The sequence below is a fragment of the Lampris incognitus genome, chromosome 21 (genome assembly GCF_029633865.1).
Source record: "Lampris incognitus isolate fLamInc1 chromosome 21, fLamInc1.hap2, whole genome shotgun sequence".
Classification (NCBI taxonomy): domain Eukaryota; kingdom Metazoa; phylum Chordata; class Actinopteri; order Lampriformes; family Lampridae; genus Lampris; species Lampris incognitus.
In genome coordinates this window covers 7032517-7051370 of record NC_079231.1, presented here as the reverse complement: position 1 = coordinate 7051370, position 18854 = coordinate 7032517, and the positions used below count along the sequence as shown (strand labels likewise).

At 51.5% G+C, this 18854-nt stretch overlaps 1 protein-coding gene across 1 annotated transcript in view; it reads right to left on the bottom strand.

The window, feature by feature from the left end:
* Positions 1-18854, bottom strand: part of LOC130131562 (target of Nesh-SH3-like) — a 41047-nt gene that overhangs the window by 19943 nt on the left and 2250 nt on the right. The window contains exons 2-5 of the mRNA XM_056301299.1: positions 12824-13003; positions 5120-5188; positions 3883-4015; positions 341-522 (exon numbers count right to left, since the gene is read on the bottom strand). Coding sequence (XP_056157274.1) covers positions 341-522; positions 3883-4015; positions 5120-5188; positions 12824-13003 — 564 coding nt within the window. The remainder of the gene's footprint in view (positions 1-340; positions 523-3882; positions 4016-5119; positions 5189-12823; positions 13004-18854) is intronic.

Below are 18854 nucleotides of genomic sequence, written 5' to 3'. Positions count from 1 at the left end.
CCGGCGGGTCAACGTTTAACCCGTGTGTCCTACCGGGATAAACAACCTTCTGTATAAGACGGCGCCGCTGGCGTGACCGCTTGCAAAACTTTCATCAGAACATGAAACGGAGCCACTTACAGGGGGGCGGCATCAGCACCCATCCCTACGAGATCTCTAGCGTTGTTCCTGGCAGACATTTTCTGTTTTCAGTCTAAGATCTAACCGTGAAATCACCAGGGTAGGGTTCGACATCATATCTAAATATCGCAAGGAGACGTGTCTCAGTGAAATGGATTAACAAGCCAAGACTTAGCGCCACCTGCAGGTTGGGTTTTCTTGAGACCCGGGTGCGACGTACCGCCCATGTTGGTGTTATGGACGACCGGCTTGCTCCACGTCCCGCTGCGGTCTTCCTTGTTGGAGCGGACTCCGAACTCATAGGGCGTGTTGGGTTTGAGGTTGTCGATCACGGTGTCACTGGTAGGGCAGGTCTGGTAAATCCATTTCCTGTTCCTCTCCCTGTACCTGATGGTGTAGAATCTGAAACACAACAGAGGGGGCGGGGCCAATCAGAGAGGAGCCCATACAGTCTACGACTTATAGATCGCCGCCCGGAGGTCAAATCCATTAGCTTGCCTGTTTTAATACCCCGGCCTGGCTGCGATGTAAAATATTTGCCCACGCCGTACTATATGTGCAGTAAATTACAATAAAATCACCATATAGTGTGACTTCTCAGCCAACTTGGCCGCCGCCAGACCGCCAAGCGTGGTCTGGCGGCGGCCTCACCCAGCATTGACTGTGTTTTTGGCGTCGTCATGTGGAGCGCGGGGAGGTGCGTCGGGGGTGTCTGGCCGGGAGAGCTGGCATTAGAACGGCCGGTCTGCTGCGTCTGGTGGGCTCAGGGACCACGGCCCTGCCTGGAGCTGTGCCCGAGCAGGAAACGCCGAGGGCGGTCTGACAGGACGCAGAAGCGGGGCAGGCTAAGCCAACCGCTAGCCCGTGCGGACCGGCGGTTCCGACAGTCACCCTGGCGTTCGCCGTCTTGGACAGTGACCTTTTTTTTTTTTTATATATATGTTGGCTATATTGTGTTTTGTAGTCTGGATATATGTGTTCTTGCAGTTGGGATATGTGTTTTAGTCTTTGTGTTGCACTTCCTGTGCGCAGGTGCATGGGGTGACACGACACATAAATATTCCCGGTCCCTGAACCTGTGTGCAGCATTACTGCCGTGCAGCTGTACGCTGCTGCAGAATTACAGTCACCGGCTTCTTGTTGACGTTCGGTACCCGCCTGGATTTTCCCAGACCGCCACCCCCCCCCACGGCCCCGTTGGCTCCACGTCAGCTCGACGGTAAAAGGCGGTACCACATGAATGTGAAACATGTTGGCGGGGGAGAATTGCATGCAGTGTCCTGTTTTTCTGGATCCATAAAGAATCAAAACAAAAACTAAGCACTTTACAGACAAGTAATCCGGCGTCCTGCCAGCTCAGCTGGACAAAAAAAAAAGAAAAGAAGAAAAAACAAAAAAGGCTTTGACTGGCGTCCAGAAAACGTGCTGAACGCTGAAGGTCCCCCTGTCCAAACCAGCTGTCCCGGTAAACATTTCTGCAACAGTGAGCAACATTAATTTGTCTTTGATTACAGAAGTTCGCCGGCGCCAAGGTCTGGCTGCTCGGGGCCGGCGAAGCCAGAAGGTGAAGCACCAAGACATGCACACTGGAGCGGCTTTGCCAAGTCACACGCTTACGTGCTACGCCTGTGAGGCCTTGCCCGGGCGTCTGCAGCAGCGCTGACCTCAGCTGGGAACAACTTGTTCTATTCGCTTTTGTTAATTCTGGCGGCAAACTTTGACCGGCGAACCTGTCGCCATCAAGCGGTCTCTGTTTTCACTCCCTCATGTCATATTTTTCAAAGAAAAAAAAATAAAATAAAATGCTGAGGAAGAAGCCAGCCGCTTAACAGAAGGAAGGGACATTAGGCGTCTCACAAGACGGCAAAAGCGGTCGAGGACGCCTCGAGCCGAAGCTTAGGTCAACCTTTCCGATGGCTCGTCCAACCCTCTCGACGGGAAAACACGTGATGCGTCACCGAGGGCGGAGGAGAGCGAGGGCTGCTGAAAATGGGTGTCAGAGCGCCCCTTGTTGGTCCGCTCCCATTCAACACAAACACACCTCGCACACCTGCTCTGGAAAGCACACAAGGGTCCTGCTTGTGAGAGGAAGGAAAGGTGCTCTCGGGTTATTAACCTTTCTGGACAAGGCCGTCTGTCATCGTAATACGTCAAAACCATTCTTTTTTTTGGGGGGGGGGGGTTCTCCCTTTTTTCCCCCAATTGTATCCGGCCAATTACCCCGCTCTCCTGAGCTGTCCCGGTTTCTGCTCCGCCCCCTCTGCTGATCCGGGGAGGGCCGCAGACTACCACACGCCTCCTCCCATACATGTGGAGTCACCAGCCGCTTCCTTTCACCTGACAGTGAGGAGTTTCACCAGGGGGACGTAGCGCTTGGGAGAATCACGCTACTCCCCCCCCCACCCCGACCGACCAGAGGAGGCGCTAGTGCAGTAACCACATACCCACATCCGGCTTCCCGCCCGCAGACACGGCCAATTGTGTCTGCAGGCACACCCGACCAAGCCGGAGGTAACAAGGGGATTCGAACCGGCGATCCCCGAGCCACCCGGACGCCCCTCAAAACCATTTTCTGCTCATTGTATGTGCACGCAAGGCGCCGTTGTCCTTGGGCCGCGTTCTGTGCAACAGGTCGACTCGGGGGGGGAACTCTCTTCTTCTGAGAAAACATGAAGAAACAAACACAACACCAGCGGCGGAGGGGTCCAAGCGAAACGAGAGAAGGACCGAGCACACTGTCTGGGGTTAAAAAGACGAAAAAGAGATTTAATTGAACGGTTACATCTCAAATATAGACCATGTGGTGAGCAAGGAGGTCCGTCGAACAAAAGCCTTTCTCATTGTCTTTCATTACAACCAGATTGGTTTAGTTGTGGGAATCCAACGCGGGTTTTGATTTTCCCCTCTGGAGCTGCAACAACACGACCCGGTCCACTAGGTGCCGGGATGCACTTTGTGACCCAAATGAAACCGTTTAATAAGGCAGCGATATGTTGGTCCCCGTAGTGTCTCTGCAGCATGTGTGTCATGTGTATACATATATATATATGTGTGTGTGTGTGTGTGTGTGTGTGTACTGTGGTGCTATGGGAAGCCTGTGATCACCTGTCATCGTGCCCGTGAACGTGAGGTGGTTTACAACGGGACCGCCTGCGGCTACAAAGGAAACCAGAAACCAGATGCTTTTCTCCGCTCGCTTCCTGTGTGTGCAGCATTAAAGGGGCTCCTTTCAAAGCGATCCCCGTCCCGGACCGCTCCACGGAGCGGGAGCTATGGCTGGTAGTAAAACTTCCAAATATGACTCGGCCGTTTTTCTCCCGGCCCCGAGAAAAGTCATTTTCGACGCCGAATTCGCCCGTAAATCGCTCGACTATAAGCCTGCGATTCACATTGATCCGAAACGTAAATCCGAGTCTCAATCTTTCATCCTTACATAAACAAGGCCCGCTCCCCTTGCCTGTCTTTGGAGGACGACCCCGGTTGGTTTTGGATTCCCTGGGGACGTGTTTCCTCCACATTCATTCTGGATTTCTTTCCTTTTTCACTTGTTTTCAGAATCCAGCGATGTAAAACAGAAACTTTATTCAGATTTACTGTGGACTTTACACCGAGCGTTGCTTAAACTGAATGGAAAACTGCTCTGTGTGTCTGCAGAGTAGGTTTACCCACCCGTCTGTCTGTCTGTCTGTCTGTCTGTCTGCTTAATAATCAAAGTTACTCTAAATTTCCTTTCCCACATTCTCACTTCCTGCCAGTCCTCACCCGTCCTCCAGGCACTCGTTCATGATGTTTCCCTCGTAGGGCGTCTTCAGGTAGTTTCCCCAGGACAGGAGCACCGCCGTGGGGCTGACGGAGCCAATCACCAGGTGGAGAGGCTTCTCCAGGTTCACCTTCCCTGTGGCCCACAGACAGACGTCAACGGCCGAAACACCGCAAGTACCACGTAGTACAACAACAAATACACACACACACACACATGGATAGAAAGATAGATAGATAAGATAGATAGATAGGATGGAAGGATGGGTGGGTGGGTGGATGGATGGATGGGTAGATAGATAAGATAGATAGATAGATAGGATGGAAGGATGGATAGATAGATAAGATGGATGGATGGGTGGGTGGGTGGGTGGATGGATGGATGGATGGGTAGATAGATAGATAGATAGATAGATAGATAGATAGATAGATAGATAGATAGATAGATAGATAGATAGATAGATAGATAGATAGATAGATAGATAGATAGATAGATAGATAGATAGGAATGATGGATGGGTGGATGGATGGATGGATGGATGGGTAGATAGATAGATAGATAGATAGATAGATAGATAGATAGATAGATAGATAGATAGATAGATAGATAGATAGATAGATAGATAGATAGATAGATAGATAGGTGGGTGGGTGGGTGGATGGATGGGTAGATAGATAGATAGATAGATAGATAGATAGATAGATAGATAGATAGATAGATAGATAGATAGATAGATAGATAGATAGATAGATAGATAGATAGATAGATAGATAGATAGATAGATAGATAGATAGATAGATAGGTGGGTGGGTGGGTGGATGGATGGGTAGATAGATAGATAGATAGATAGATAGATAGATAGATAGATAGATAGATAGATAGATAGATAGATAGATAGATAGATAGATAGATAGATAGATAGATAGATAGATAGATAGATAAGATGGATGGATGGATGGATGGGTGGGTGGGTGGATGGATGGATGGGTAGATAGATAGATAGATAGATAGATAGATAGATAGATAGATAGATAGATAGATAGATAGATAGATAGATAGATAGATAGATAGATAGATAGATAAGAATGATGGGTGGGTGGATGGGTGGATGGATGGATGGATGGATGGGTAGATAGATAGATAGATAGATAGATAGATAGATAGATAGATAGATAGATAGATAGATAGATAAGAATGATGGGTGGATGGATGGGTGGGTGGATAGATCAGTAGTTTTACCTGTGCAGTGTTTCTTCACATCATTGGTTGGAATCGGCTGGACGGCGACCAGGTATTTCGGCTCCGCATCTGAAGGGGAAAACAAATGAATGAAGAGGTTCAGATGATCCAGTTTAGGATGGTGCCCGAGAGTTTAAAACCCGGGGGTGTTGACCCGTATCTGCTTTTTGGTTTTGGCCTTTTGCATCGGATGTTTTCCCTCTGACCCTGTGAAGCGTTTGGTCACAAGTTACGCAACACCCAAGAAGTCGAGTGAACTGCTCGCATCTCTCTCGAAGCATAACAAGCGAACCTGCATCTGCACGGCCGGACCCGAACACACGTCCACGAGCCCCGTGAGCCCCGTGAGCTCCGTGAGCCCCGTGAGCCCCATGACCCCTGTGACCCCCGTGAGCTCCGTGAGCCCCGTGAGCCCCATGACCCCTGTGACCCCCGTGAGCCCCATGACCCCTGTGACCCCCGTGAGCCCCATGACCCCTGTGACCCCCGTGAGCCCCATGACCCCTGTGACCCCCGTGAGCCCCGTGACCCCTGTGACCCCCGTGAGCCCCGTGAGCCCCGTGAGCCCCATGACCCCCGTGACCCCCGTGAGCCTCGTGAGCCCCGTGCTACGGACACACACACACACACCGGGCCAAAACCGCCGGGAACGCCGGGCTTGGTGGTTGGAAAAGCAAACGGTCGGTCGAGATGTTTTCCTGAAGAGAAATGACGTCATCATGGGCATGTCGTGCCTACGGGCGGTGCAGTTAATAGGCGACTCCCCCCAGCACGGACGGAGGGGAAACAGACCCGCAGATGAGAACGATTACGCCACTTCTCTGCCGGGGCGAAACAACGAGACACTTAAACAAAGGCATGCGGCCTCGGAGCCCGCGGGGCGATGACGGCGCTCTAATCGGACAAGGGGAAGGCCTCGACATACCGGGTTCAACACCTGTCCGCACCGGCAGCAGAATCCATTAGGCCAGCTTTCAGTGTGCGGTACAGCGCCCCCCATTGGGGGGGGGGGTGAAAACCACAGTTGTTTTTTTGTTTTCTTTTTTGGATTTTTTCCCTTTTTCTCCCCAGTTGTACCCGTCCAACTACCCCACTCTTCCGAGCCGTCCCGGTCGCTGCTCCACCCACTTCTGTCGACCCGGGGAGGGCTGCAGACCACCACACGCCTCCTCCGACACATGCGGAGTCGCCAGCCGCTTCTTTTCACCCGACAGTGAGGAGTTTCCCCAGGGGGACGTAGCGCGTGGGAGGATCACGCTACTCCCTCCAGTTCCCCCTCCCACCTGAACAGGCGCCCTGACTGACCAGAGGAGGCGCTAGTGCAGCGGCCAGGGCATCCGGTGTCCCACCCGCAGACACGGCCACTTGTTTCTGTAGGGACGCCCGACCAAGCCGGAGGTAGCACGGGGATTCGATAGATAGATAGATAGATAGATAGATAGATAGATAGATAGATAGATAGATAGATAGATAGATAGATAGATAGATAGATAGATAGATAGATAGATAGATAGATAGATAGATAGATAGATAGATAGATAGATAGATAAGAATGATGGATGGGTGGGTGGGTGGAGGGATGGATGGGTAGATAGATAGATAGATAGATAGATAGATAGATAGATAGATAGATAGATAGATAGATAGATAGATAGATAGATAGATAGATAGATAGATAGATAGATAGATAGATAGATAGATAGATAGATAGATAGATAGATAGATAAGAATGATGGGTGGGTGGGTGGAGGGATGGATGGGTAGATAGAGAGATAGATAGATAGATAGATAGATAGATAGATAGATAGATAGATAGATAGATAGATAGATAGATAGATAGATAGATAGATAGATAGATAGATAGATAAGAATGATGGGTGGGTGGGTGGAGGGATGGATGGGTAGATAGAGAGATAGATAGATAGATAGATAGATAGATAGATAGATAGATAGATAGATAGATAGATAGATAGATAGATAGATAGATAAGAATGATGGGTGGGTGGGTGGGTGGAGGGATGGATGGGTAGATAGAGAGATAGATAGATAGATAGATAGATAGATAGATAGATAGATAGATAGATAGATAGATAGATAGATAGATAGATAGATAGATAGATAGATAGATAGATAGATAAGAATGATGGGTGGGTGGGTGGGTGGAGGGATGGATGGGTAGATAGAGAGATAGATAGATAGATAGATAGATAGATAGATAGATAGATAGATAGATAGATAGATAGATAGATAGATAGATAGATAGATAAGATGGTGGATGGGTGGGTGGGTGGAGGGATGGATGGAGCCCGAGTTACAGTTCTAGTTTACAGACCACCAAGTTCTCACACACACATGAGTGGGGGGAGTTTGTCTTGTTAGGATGTTCACCGCGGGGACACTTGGGACATAAACACAACTTTATAAGGTAGAAAATAGATCCGCTATGTCCCCCCGTTGGCTCTGAAAAAGCCTCCACGCCGCCAAGATCCCTAAATTATGGAAGCGTGCGGCGTCTACGTGGCACCTGGGTAAGGAGTTATGAGGTGACGGACGTTACCCCGGCCACGGTGTTAAAAAAAGGGGGAGAGCCAACGGTCGCAAACACGTGCGTGCGTGGAGGGGGAAAGCACATCTGGGCGGCTTCGTGCGGACGGCATCCACAGCCCATAAACCGTGTGTTTATCTGTTCGGGGTGTTTACCGGAGGAGCACGCCGATTACATAACGGCCGTAAACCTCGTTCGCATCGCACCTTTCTTAACAAAGTTGCGAAGCGCTTTACCATGAAATAAACTGGAAACGGAAAAAAAAGACGCGCGGCGGGAACAAATAAACCGACAAAACGCCGAGCGCAAAAAAAAGAGCCGGCTCACAGCCGGAACACAACAGAATATAAATATATCAAGGACACCTCATTCAACCCCCCCCTCCCCCCCCCCCCCCCGTGCTGAGGAACCCTTCGCCCGTCCCTGCGGCGTTCACACATCCACAGCCAAGCGATCATCAGGCCACGGCCCTGTCCACACAGGCACAAATATGGGCATGACTTCAGGGAAGCCGATTATATTTGGGCCGTCTGGCTACTTGGGTTGTATAAGCAGAACCACCGGAGACGGGAAAAGCCGGTCCAGGGCAAAGCACTCCCGTGGCATGGGCAGAGGACGCAGCACGGAGCCAGCCTGTTAGGAGCCGTCGTGCCCGATGTGATGTGCCAGGTAGCTGCAGCATTATGGGTATTATCCTGTCACCGGGGCTGAGTTGCCGGGTGTTAAACGGATTAGGAAGAAAGCGCCGGCTTTGAGTGGTGGATGTGGGAGAGGCACATGAATGGCCGGCACAGCTGCAGCACGGGGCCGAGGGCGTCCGATGACTGTTTGGTGAGTCGCCATGGCGATGGACCACGCTGGCGTGCTGCTGGGAGGCTGGCACGGGTCAGAATGAGCAGAGTCGGGGGTGAGCTCATCGGTCCTCGGGGTGGTTAAACAGCGCCACTGAAGAGGAAAAGGAGGGTAACGGCGGGCGGGGGGCGGGGTGGGGGTGGGGGGTCCTGTTAGAGAGGATTCTGGAGAGATGGCTCAAAATCCAGTGTCACATCTTATCAAGGCGGTGGCAGAGTTTCACAAGGCACCCGGGACCTCGGCCAGGGGCCCAAACAGGGAGCTCACTGGGAATCAGCGAAGACCCTTTCGCTTCGTAACCTACTTTCTCATTTCCCCTGTTTGTCTCAAGGGGCCCTCTGGCAGGCCCGCATTGCACACATCTATTTGTTTTTCGCACTTGCAGAGCAATGGCATCTGTACGCACATACAGTCACGTCCTGACAGGGTAAATATTGATTTCAATATTTCACAAAGTGTCACTCCAAAGACATGCAGGTCAGGTGAATCAGCCGTACTACATTGTCCCTAGGTGGGAATGTGTGTGTGTGTGTGTGGGCCCTGTGATGGCTGGTGGCCTGTCCAGGGTGTCTCCCCACCTGCCGCCCAATGACTGCTGGGACAGGCTCCAGCATCCCCGCGCCCCTGAGAGCAGGATAAGCGGTTTGGATAATGGACGGCTGGACAAAGTGCCGGACCAAGAACGCCCTGTGGGGAGCGTCCCCCGTGTAAAGGCCTTCGCACCCCAAAGCAATGGCAGAAGCAGGACGGACAGCCACTGTCCGCATTAACTGCGGACTGTACCTTTAGTAGAAACCCTCCGACTCGCCCCGAACCGGCGGTTTTCTTATCAGCCGGGCTTCAACATCTGATTTGAATTTCCTCACCAGCTTAGCTGTCCCCGAAGTGTTGCAGGGAAGGTCGCAGGGAAGTTCACAAGGAGGTCACGGGCAGGTTTCCTACAGCATGATGAATGAGGTTTTGTTGGGCGTGAAGCGTGCTGGAGCATCCCCCCCACGGCGAGTTGCAGATAGAGTTTGAAAGTCTTGTTTTCCTCACAATGTGCAAAAAAAAAAAGAGAGATTTGGCAAAAGTAAGTGAGACATTTTCGTGTATTGCCAAAGAGCCGTATGTTCCTCGCGAGGAGTTATAATATTTCCAGAAGAAAGGAGTCCGAGCGTCTCCACTTTCACCAGCGTAATCTCCTTTAAAACGACCGACTTCAGCTGATCCTCGCTGAGCTCACCTGGAATCAAGTGAACTTTCTCCACCCGACACGCTCGCAGCAACCTTGCAGGACTTGCCGAGGCGGATGCGGTTTGCAGCTGAAGGGGGCGAGCGGAGCGGAGCGGAGCGGCGTGTTTTTGTTGAACAAACGCGGGGCTTTTTCGCCGGGGCCGAGGTGGAGAGTCTGATCCTGCCCGCCGCCATTCTTCTCCGCCGCTTCAAAGCCATGTGGGTTGATGTGGTTTCATTTTTGGACTTTGGCCCACGACATGCGGAAACCTGCCCGCCCCCCCCCCACACACACACACACCACCACAACACCACCACAACCACCCGCCGACCCTCATCCATCACCATGAATCCCTGCAGAGCAGCAGCAGAGTCTCTTATTTGTCTGAGCTAATTGCCGAGGCGCTCCGCTCTCCTTCACGCCCACTTGAAGAGGCTCCGCTCTCACACTTCTTGGAAGGCTGCACGCTTCAGAGCCAGCACACCTGGGTCAAACGCTATTCCCAAACATGTTTCACAGTTTGCTTTTCTTCTCCCGAGGCGGCGGGTGGGTGGGGTGGGGGGGTGGGGGGGGTTCAGGGGCTTCAGCGCAGGCTCTCTGACTTTGACGACAGAACCGGTCAAACATTACGCTCGGGGGTCCGCGGTGGCGTAGCGGTCTAAGCATCGGCTCGGTGTCGAGGCAGTTGCCCACTGGGGACCGGGGTTGGCGCCCCGGTCTCGTCAGATCCGACTATGGCCGGACTCGACGAAGCAGCGATCATTGGCAACGCTGTCTTCGGGAGGGGGGCGGAGTCGGCTTGTGTTCGTCACGTGATGGCGTCTCTGTGTGTGTCGGAAAAACAGTGGTTCGGCTTGGAGTCGCCTTGTCACGGAAGTGGCGAGGCGGTCTCCTTCGAGACTGCCGGCCGGAGAGATGCGGTTGGCGAACGCATGCAATACGAGGGTGGGTGTTTGAATTAAAATAGGGATCGATTGGCCACTAAATTGGGAGAAAAAAGGGAAAAATCAGAAATAAATTTATAAAAAAAAAAAAACAACATTACGCTCGGGGTCGGGGAAGCCCGGACGTGACGGTCGTAACTCCGCGGTGTGAGACCGAGAACTCGCCGTAGAGCCTGCCTATCTGGTAAACGGAAATCAATGTTGGAAAATAACCAGATATTCGAAAACGCCGTCCGACCCAAGCCGAGCACATCTCTTCCTCTGGCAGACAACTCGGCCTCGTAAAAGCTAGTGACATCACAGCGGGACAACCCGTGAATACGAACTACGCCCACTTCAGAACAGGCTACATCGCCCAAGTCAATGCAAATAACACTGCATACAGCTGCTGTAGCGAATGCCACCGAAGACGGAGGTTCGTGGATGTGTCCAGCAGAGACAGGCGGGCCGCAAACGGAGAGTCCTCCTCAAAATACGGAGCCAACGTTGGAAACTGTGATCGCTCCCCTGCGAGATGTGGGGTGTTGGATGGCGAGTCAGGGTGACACAGCGAGGTCGAGCGGTTTGACCTCTGACCCCAATGCGGAAAGAGAAAGTACAAAGAAGAATCTCCCCACGACTTCTCCCAGCAAGACACCAAACCGCCAGCGTGGAATGGGATGAGGCAACGTGGCGGTGGTTTCGGGGCGACCGCCAACACCGTATGAGAGGATTTCCACACTTGCCGACCTGCCGCTGCTGCGCTCGCTAACACAGGACGAGCTATAATGAAAAACAAACCGCAAGAGAGCGAGCGGCGGCGGCGGCGGTGAGGGATGGAAATCAGCAGAGGGTATTTAAAGAGGAGGGTAAACATGACGTTCAGCCCCGTTAAACCCTCCGGACTCCAGAGAATTTGGGCTGTAGGCAGGCCGTCATCAGCAGGAGGGATGGTTTACGGTTAGTTTTCTCAGAGATATGGCACCGCCATGACTTCTTTTTTTGGGTTGGGTAAAAAAAAAAAAAAACCTTGGCTGGACTTCAGGAGGAGGATCAGAGCCACCTGCTGGGATCAGGGAGGGGGATCTGAGCCGCTCCCGGGTTGTAATGCTCCGTCCACTTCCCCCACAGCTTCATGTCGGGTTAACACGGACGACCGCAGGGTCCCACGGGGGCGAACGGGGTTTCCCACGAGAACCGAGGAACCACAGGGGGGTAAAGGGGGGCGCACACACACACACATGCAGGAGCAGGCCATTAAGGAAGGGAATAAGTAGAAACACTCACATGGAGTTATGGGCTTAAGGTTTAAGTGAAATAGGTAATGGCACACAGCCAAAACAGATATAAAGACAGACAGAAGGAAAGATATGTAAAGACACATAACTTATGTAAAGCACCTTTGTATACCTTGAAAAGCGCTCTATAAATAAAAGGTATTAGTATTATTTATCATTATCATTTCACTATTACTACTTTGATTTTTTATTACTATTATGACTAATATTGTTGTTATCATATATAAACAGATGAACAGACAGGTAGAAATAGACAGACAGACAGACAGACAGACAGACAGACAGACAGACAGACAGACAGACAGACAGATAGATAGATAGATAGATAGATAGATAGATAGATAGATAGATAGATAGATAGATAGATAGATAGATAGATAGATAGATAGATAGATAGATAGACAGACAGACAGACAGACAGACAGACAGACAGACAGACAGACAGACAGACAGACAGACAGACAGACAGACAGATAGATAGATAGATAGACAGACAGATAGACAGACAGACAGAAAGACATAGACAGACAGACAGACAGACAGACAGACAGACAGACAGACAGATAGATAGATAGATAGATAGATAGATAGATAGATAGATAGACAGACAGACAGATAGACAGACAGACAGAAAGACATAGACAGACAGACAGACAGACAGACAGACAGACAGACAGACAGACAGACAGACAGACAGACAGACAGATAGATAGATAGATAGATAGATAGATAGATAGATAGATAGATAGACAGACAGACAGATAGACAGACAGACAGAAAGACATAGACAGACAGACAGACAGACAGACAGACAGACAGACAGACAGATAGACAGATAGATAGATAGACAGATAGATAGATAGAGCTTACCCATCTCTGTCTCGTAGGGTTGTCCGTTCTCTGGCAGCTGGATGAACTGTTTGGAGAACATGCTGCTGCCGTAGCCCAGGATGTAGCCCTCCAGCTTCACGTCGGGTCTGGGCCGGAGGAACTTCATGACGATGGTGTCTCCGGTGGCGTTGATGCGGACCTTCATGTTCTGTCTCCGCACTGCAGGAGGCAGAGATGAGCAGACGGTGTTACATCAGGGGAATCAAAAAAAAAAAAAAAAAAAAAGGAGGTTAGGGGTCAACACCTAACCCTCCATCTCCTCCATCAGACCACCGCAGCATTCATGTCTACTTTTAGCCTGTTGCATTCTGGGTACAAAGGTCAGCTGAACAACGAATGACGCACTGTAGCAATGTCAAGTGTTAATCAAGCTTTATGTAAATCTTAAAAAGAAAGGTTCGAAAGAGGATTTAGAAGAAACAAACTCTGAACATCTGGAAAGAATTGGGAGAATCTTTTCCCATTATCTTCTCCCCACAGCAAATTACCTGCAGTGTGGACAAACGGATCATTTCACGACCAATTTGTGCCGGAATTAAGAGGTTCTGGTCACAATTAAAACAAATTGCAGGTAATTGCTAGAGAAACACTTTAGCGGGTATTCAAGGAGAACCGCGTCTGAGGCGAGAGACTCCTTAAAACCACAGGCGGGTCCGGGCGACGCGAGCATCGCGTCCAAGTTTCTACCACGCTCAAATGCAAACAGCAAATTCAAAAATTGGACTTTTATTTCACCGCGCCGCCGGGCTGTGGGGAGATATGTCGAGCGATTTATTAAAACGCTTCGTGAACTGTGGAAAGAGGTGAAGGTGTTGTTTGTCCCGATGATGTTTTTGATTGTGCGCCTAAAGGGATTTTTTTTTCTCCTTCTTTCACCAGAACAGGACCACAGGGTTGAGAACGGGGTACGTTAAAGCGTATCTGACCGCACCTTGACGGGGGAATTCTGCACTTCCGAACAACCTGTTCAAACACTTCTTGTTGTTTGAGCCGGAATGTCAAATTGTCAGGCCCTTGGCAGACACGGAGGTTTCTTTTGGCGAGGAAGTATGTTGGTGTAAAGCCTTTCTTGGCTGAGTAAGCAGGGACATTATATTACTACGACTACTACTACCACCACTACTACTACCACCACTACTACAACCACCACTATTACCACCACCACCACTACTACCACCACCACTAATACTACCACAGCTACTACTACCACCACCACTAATACTACCACAGCTACTACTACCACCACCACCACTACTACTACCACCACTACTACAACCACCACTATTACCACCACTACTATGACCACTATTACCACCACCACTAATACTACCACAGCTACTACTACCACCACCAGTACTACCACCACTATTACCACCACCACCACTACTACTACCACTACTACAACCACCACCACTAATACTACCACAGCTACTACTACCATCACCACTACTACTACTACCACCACCACTACTACGACCACTATTACCACCACTACTACAACCACCACCACTAATACTACCACAGCTACTACTACCACCACCAGTACTACCACCACTATTACCACCACCACCACTACTACAACCACCACCACTAACACTACCACAGCTACTACTACCATCACCACTACTACTACCACCACCACTACTACCACCACTATTACCACCACTACTACAACCACCACTACTACCACCACTACTACAACCACTATTACCACCACTACTACAACCACCACTATTACCACCACTATTACAACCACCACTATTACCACCGCTACTACTACCACCACCACTACTACGACCACTATTACCACCACAGCTACTACTACCACCACCACTACTACTACTACTACTACTACTACTACCACTACTACTACTACCATCACTACTACTACCACCACCACCACTACCACTACTAACACTACCACTACTGCTGCTACCACCACTACTACTACTACTACTACTACTACTAATACCATCACCACCACCCACTACTATTACTACTACTACTACCACCACCACCACTAGTCAAGTCAATTCTATTTGTATAGTCCAATATCACAAATTACAAATAACTACTACTATTACAACTACTACCACTTCTACTGCTACTACTACTACTTCCACTACTACTACTACTGCTACTACTACCACTACTACTACTACCACTACCACTATGACTACTACTAGCAATAATAATGGCAATAATAACGATAGTCATAGAAATAATAAAAGTGAAAATAATAACCACTATTAATACGACCCCTGGTATTACACTACTAGCTCTACTGCAGCTAATAACACATAATGTCTCCATAAAGAGAGGTGTACTAGCCAGAAACACAGGGTCGTCTGAAAGTTTGAAGATAAACTAGTGCCTCAGCCATGGAGGAGCAGCTTATAGCGGGAGCGAATGGGCAAATGAAGACTGAACTATCTCAGATGAATGAGATTTATCAGTAAAGCTGCGTTGTAAGAAATGACTCCAAATCGCTCATTTAAGCCCCGTTCAGCTCCCCGGGCACAAAGCGTAGCGGCTTGGATGGGGGGAAAGACGGGTCGGCGGATCTCAGCTGCACGAGGGCCGACAAGACCTGAGATGTGGCGAGGGAGGCCGAGGCAAACCTGACCTTTGAAGGCCGCAGGATGTCTGGAAGCTCAAAAGATTTTAAAGTCGGGCGGCGAAACATCCACGGAAACCTCATGAAACTTACTTGGAAGTCATTACACTCCAGCTAATAAGCTCCTTATACCGAAAGAGGAGCTTTGTCCTCCTCCTCCTCCTCCTCCTCCTCCGGCTTCCACTTCCTGGAGGAGCACGGATGATTGCACGAGGCCATCAAGAGCCCGTGGGGGGAAAAAAAGGTCTTAAAACACAACTTGGGAGGAGTGACGGAGGGTTCAGGGGAACCCGATGTGACAGAGTCGAGTCATCGCGAGCATCCATCCAACGCTTCCTCGCGTCTGGACGCGAATCCTTCAGCCGGAGCCAAAACCGCAGCAGCTCGCTCGGTTGAGGCCCGACAAGAGGCCTAATGGCTGCGATAGAAAGGGCACACTGGAGATGAACCCCCGTCAGGCTGATGGCTTCATTATGAAGGAGAAGCCCGGGGCTCTTTCATCATGGGAACGTGTTGGATAAACAACCAGCGTGCAGCTGATGTGGAAAATGTCAGGAATCAGAGGTCTGGAAGACCTTGGAAGGGCTGCTGGTCCAACTGGATGGGAGCGTTACATAACTCATTCCCATGGTGAAGGGAAAACAAACCTCCCCCAGGTTCGCTTTTCTTCTCGACAAAAGCGGGGGGAGGGGGGGGACGCCCCGTCTTTCTAAGAACGGCAGCTCCTTCTGCCGTCGTACCCTGGCGGCGGACGTCTCCCCCGAACAAAGACCCGAACCCGCGAGATGTTATCAAACTGAAACTCGGCTCATTTAATCTCATTACACGGTTCATCGAGACGGCTTGTTCCCGAGTTCAGCTGCGAGTCGTCATGTCCGGACCCGTGCCGGTGACGTTCGACCTCAGAATAAACGTTCCACGAGACCAATCCCGGGTTTTCACCTCGTCTTGCCTTGCTCCGTGGGTTTCCTGGTGTTGCGACTTCCCTCTTAGTTTCATCTCCTGCATTGGGCTGCTTGTTAACACGCATTCTGACTCCTCCTCGCCCGGACCGAAGCTCCGGTTATGGCCGTCCTTTAAAACCTTTAACGAGTACAGAATGTCTCCAGGACCGGGAGGCCATTACGGGGGGCCGTAAAACGTCTTTCTCCAGGACTCGGAGGGACGGTTGCCCCGCTGTCCCACCGCGTCTACACCAACGTGACGGAGAGCACGGCTTAATTTCAGCCTGTACATCGGCTGCTTCTACCGGACGTCTTCGGAGGCCCCGATCCAGGACGATGAAAGTTCGGTACCGTCTCCCCCCGGCCAGAGACGCGAAGCGGGCTTTTCTGCATAACGAGATCTCAGGAGGGCGAGGAAGGTCTTCATCCAAAAGCAGACAATGAGCAGTTTCTCAGCAGAGGGAAAAGACAGCAGGTCATAGTAAATTATACTTCACTGCCCCAACCAGACGCAGTACACAGCACCGCCGGGGGCAGTTGCTGTGTAGCGCCTTGCCCAAGGGCACTCTGATGGCACCTGGGACGCTGCTACTAGCAACCCCTTTGTTCTCAGCCCAGGGTTAAGCCAGCCGGTCCTGGGATTCGAACCGGCGATATCTGGGTTGGCGGCTCACCTTCCATACCACCGGTTTATTGTCCACGCCATGTACCACAACACGGGCTTAAAGGCTTAAACCGCGAGGTGACATCACGAGGGCACATGAATCCCAGTGGACATCCCCGTTATAACAACAACGCCCATTCTCTCTCTCTTCCGAGCCGCCCCGGTCGCCGCTCCGCCCCCTCTGCCGAGCCGGGGAGCGCCGCAGACCGCCACACGCCTCCTCCGACACGTGTGGCGTCGCCAGCCGACAGTGAGGAGTTTCACCAGGGGGACGTAGCGCGTGGGAGGATCACGCTACTCCCCCCCCCCCCCAGTTCCCCCTCCCCCCTCCGAACAGGCGCCCCGACTGACCAGAGGAGGCGCTAGTGCAGCGACCAGCACACCTACGCATGCTGGGGGAGTTGTCGCGTTCGCACAGAGGCTCGATGACATCCCAGTGGGCGACGCAGTCGTAGCTTCCCGCCAATCAAGATTTCTGCACCTCAACGCAGGACCATGGAGAAATGTGTGTGTGTGTGCGTGTGTGTGTGTGTGTGTTTGTGCGTGTGTGTTTGTGCGTGTTTTTCCCGAACATATCAAGTCGTGCAGTGAGCACATCCGTCTTCTTCACGGGATGTTTGTCTTGCAGATTGCACTGGCATCCTGCAGCCCCTCTCAGACGCTGTGGGAAAGTGCTCGACTCGGTCCTGGGGCGGGCGGGCGGTTGGGGGGGGGGTTAAGATGGTCGGTGGGGTGGGGTCGACACAATGGATGTGTGTAATCACGCAGCCTGGTTCTTGGCAGCTCCGCCGGGGCGCTGAAAGCTGTGCAGCAGCAGCTGACGGGGAGTTGGGGGTGGGGGGGTGGGGGTGGAATCAAACTCACCGTGAGAGCGGAGCAGCAGGAGGAGGAGGAGGAGGTGGGCTGGAGATGGACAACGGCTCTGTTTCTGTTCGCCGCCAGAGGAGGACAAAAAAAAAATGCGCTTCACGTTGAAGGCGGGGGGGTGGGGGGGGGGTGGAGGTGGACACAGCTGCGATGTGTTGTGCGGCGTGAGCGGAGGGCCGCGTCCGGGGGTCTTCGCTCTCTCGTGCGCGCTCACGTTTCGAGTCGTCTGCTGGCGAAGACGTGCGGTCGACGAGCCGTGACCGAGCAGCCAAACACGCCGGCGTCCAGAAACACGCTCCCACACTTCTCCTCGAATAGCGAGGAGACGACGAGGCTCCTTTAACTCGGATACCAGACCTCCTGCTGCAGCTGGCTACAGCTTTCCTTTGCACACACACACACACACACACACACGTTTGCATGCTTGCACGTGCACGCTTGCACACACACACACACACACACACACACATTTGCATGCTTGCACGTGCACGCTTGCACACACACACACACACACACATTTGCATGCTTGCACGTGCACGCTTGCACACACACACACACACACACACACATTTGCATGCTTGCACGTGCACGCTTGCACACACACACACACACACACACACACACACGTTTGCATGCTTGCACGTGCACGCTTGCACACACACACACACACACCCTCTCAGGTGTGTTCGGCCTGCACATGCTCTGCATCAGCCCACTGATTTGTCTCTGGGCTGTGATGCAGGGGGACATCAAGACAGAAGCTCGTCTTCTCTTCTGGCTTCATGCACCGTCCCACAGCCGCCAGCGGGGACGCCGAGGACCCGAGGACCATCAAGCGGCGTGTAGCAGTAGTGCAGTGTGTGTGTGTGTGTCTTTTGTGTAGTGAATAAGCACAGCTTTGCACGCAGTCTCTTCTAT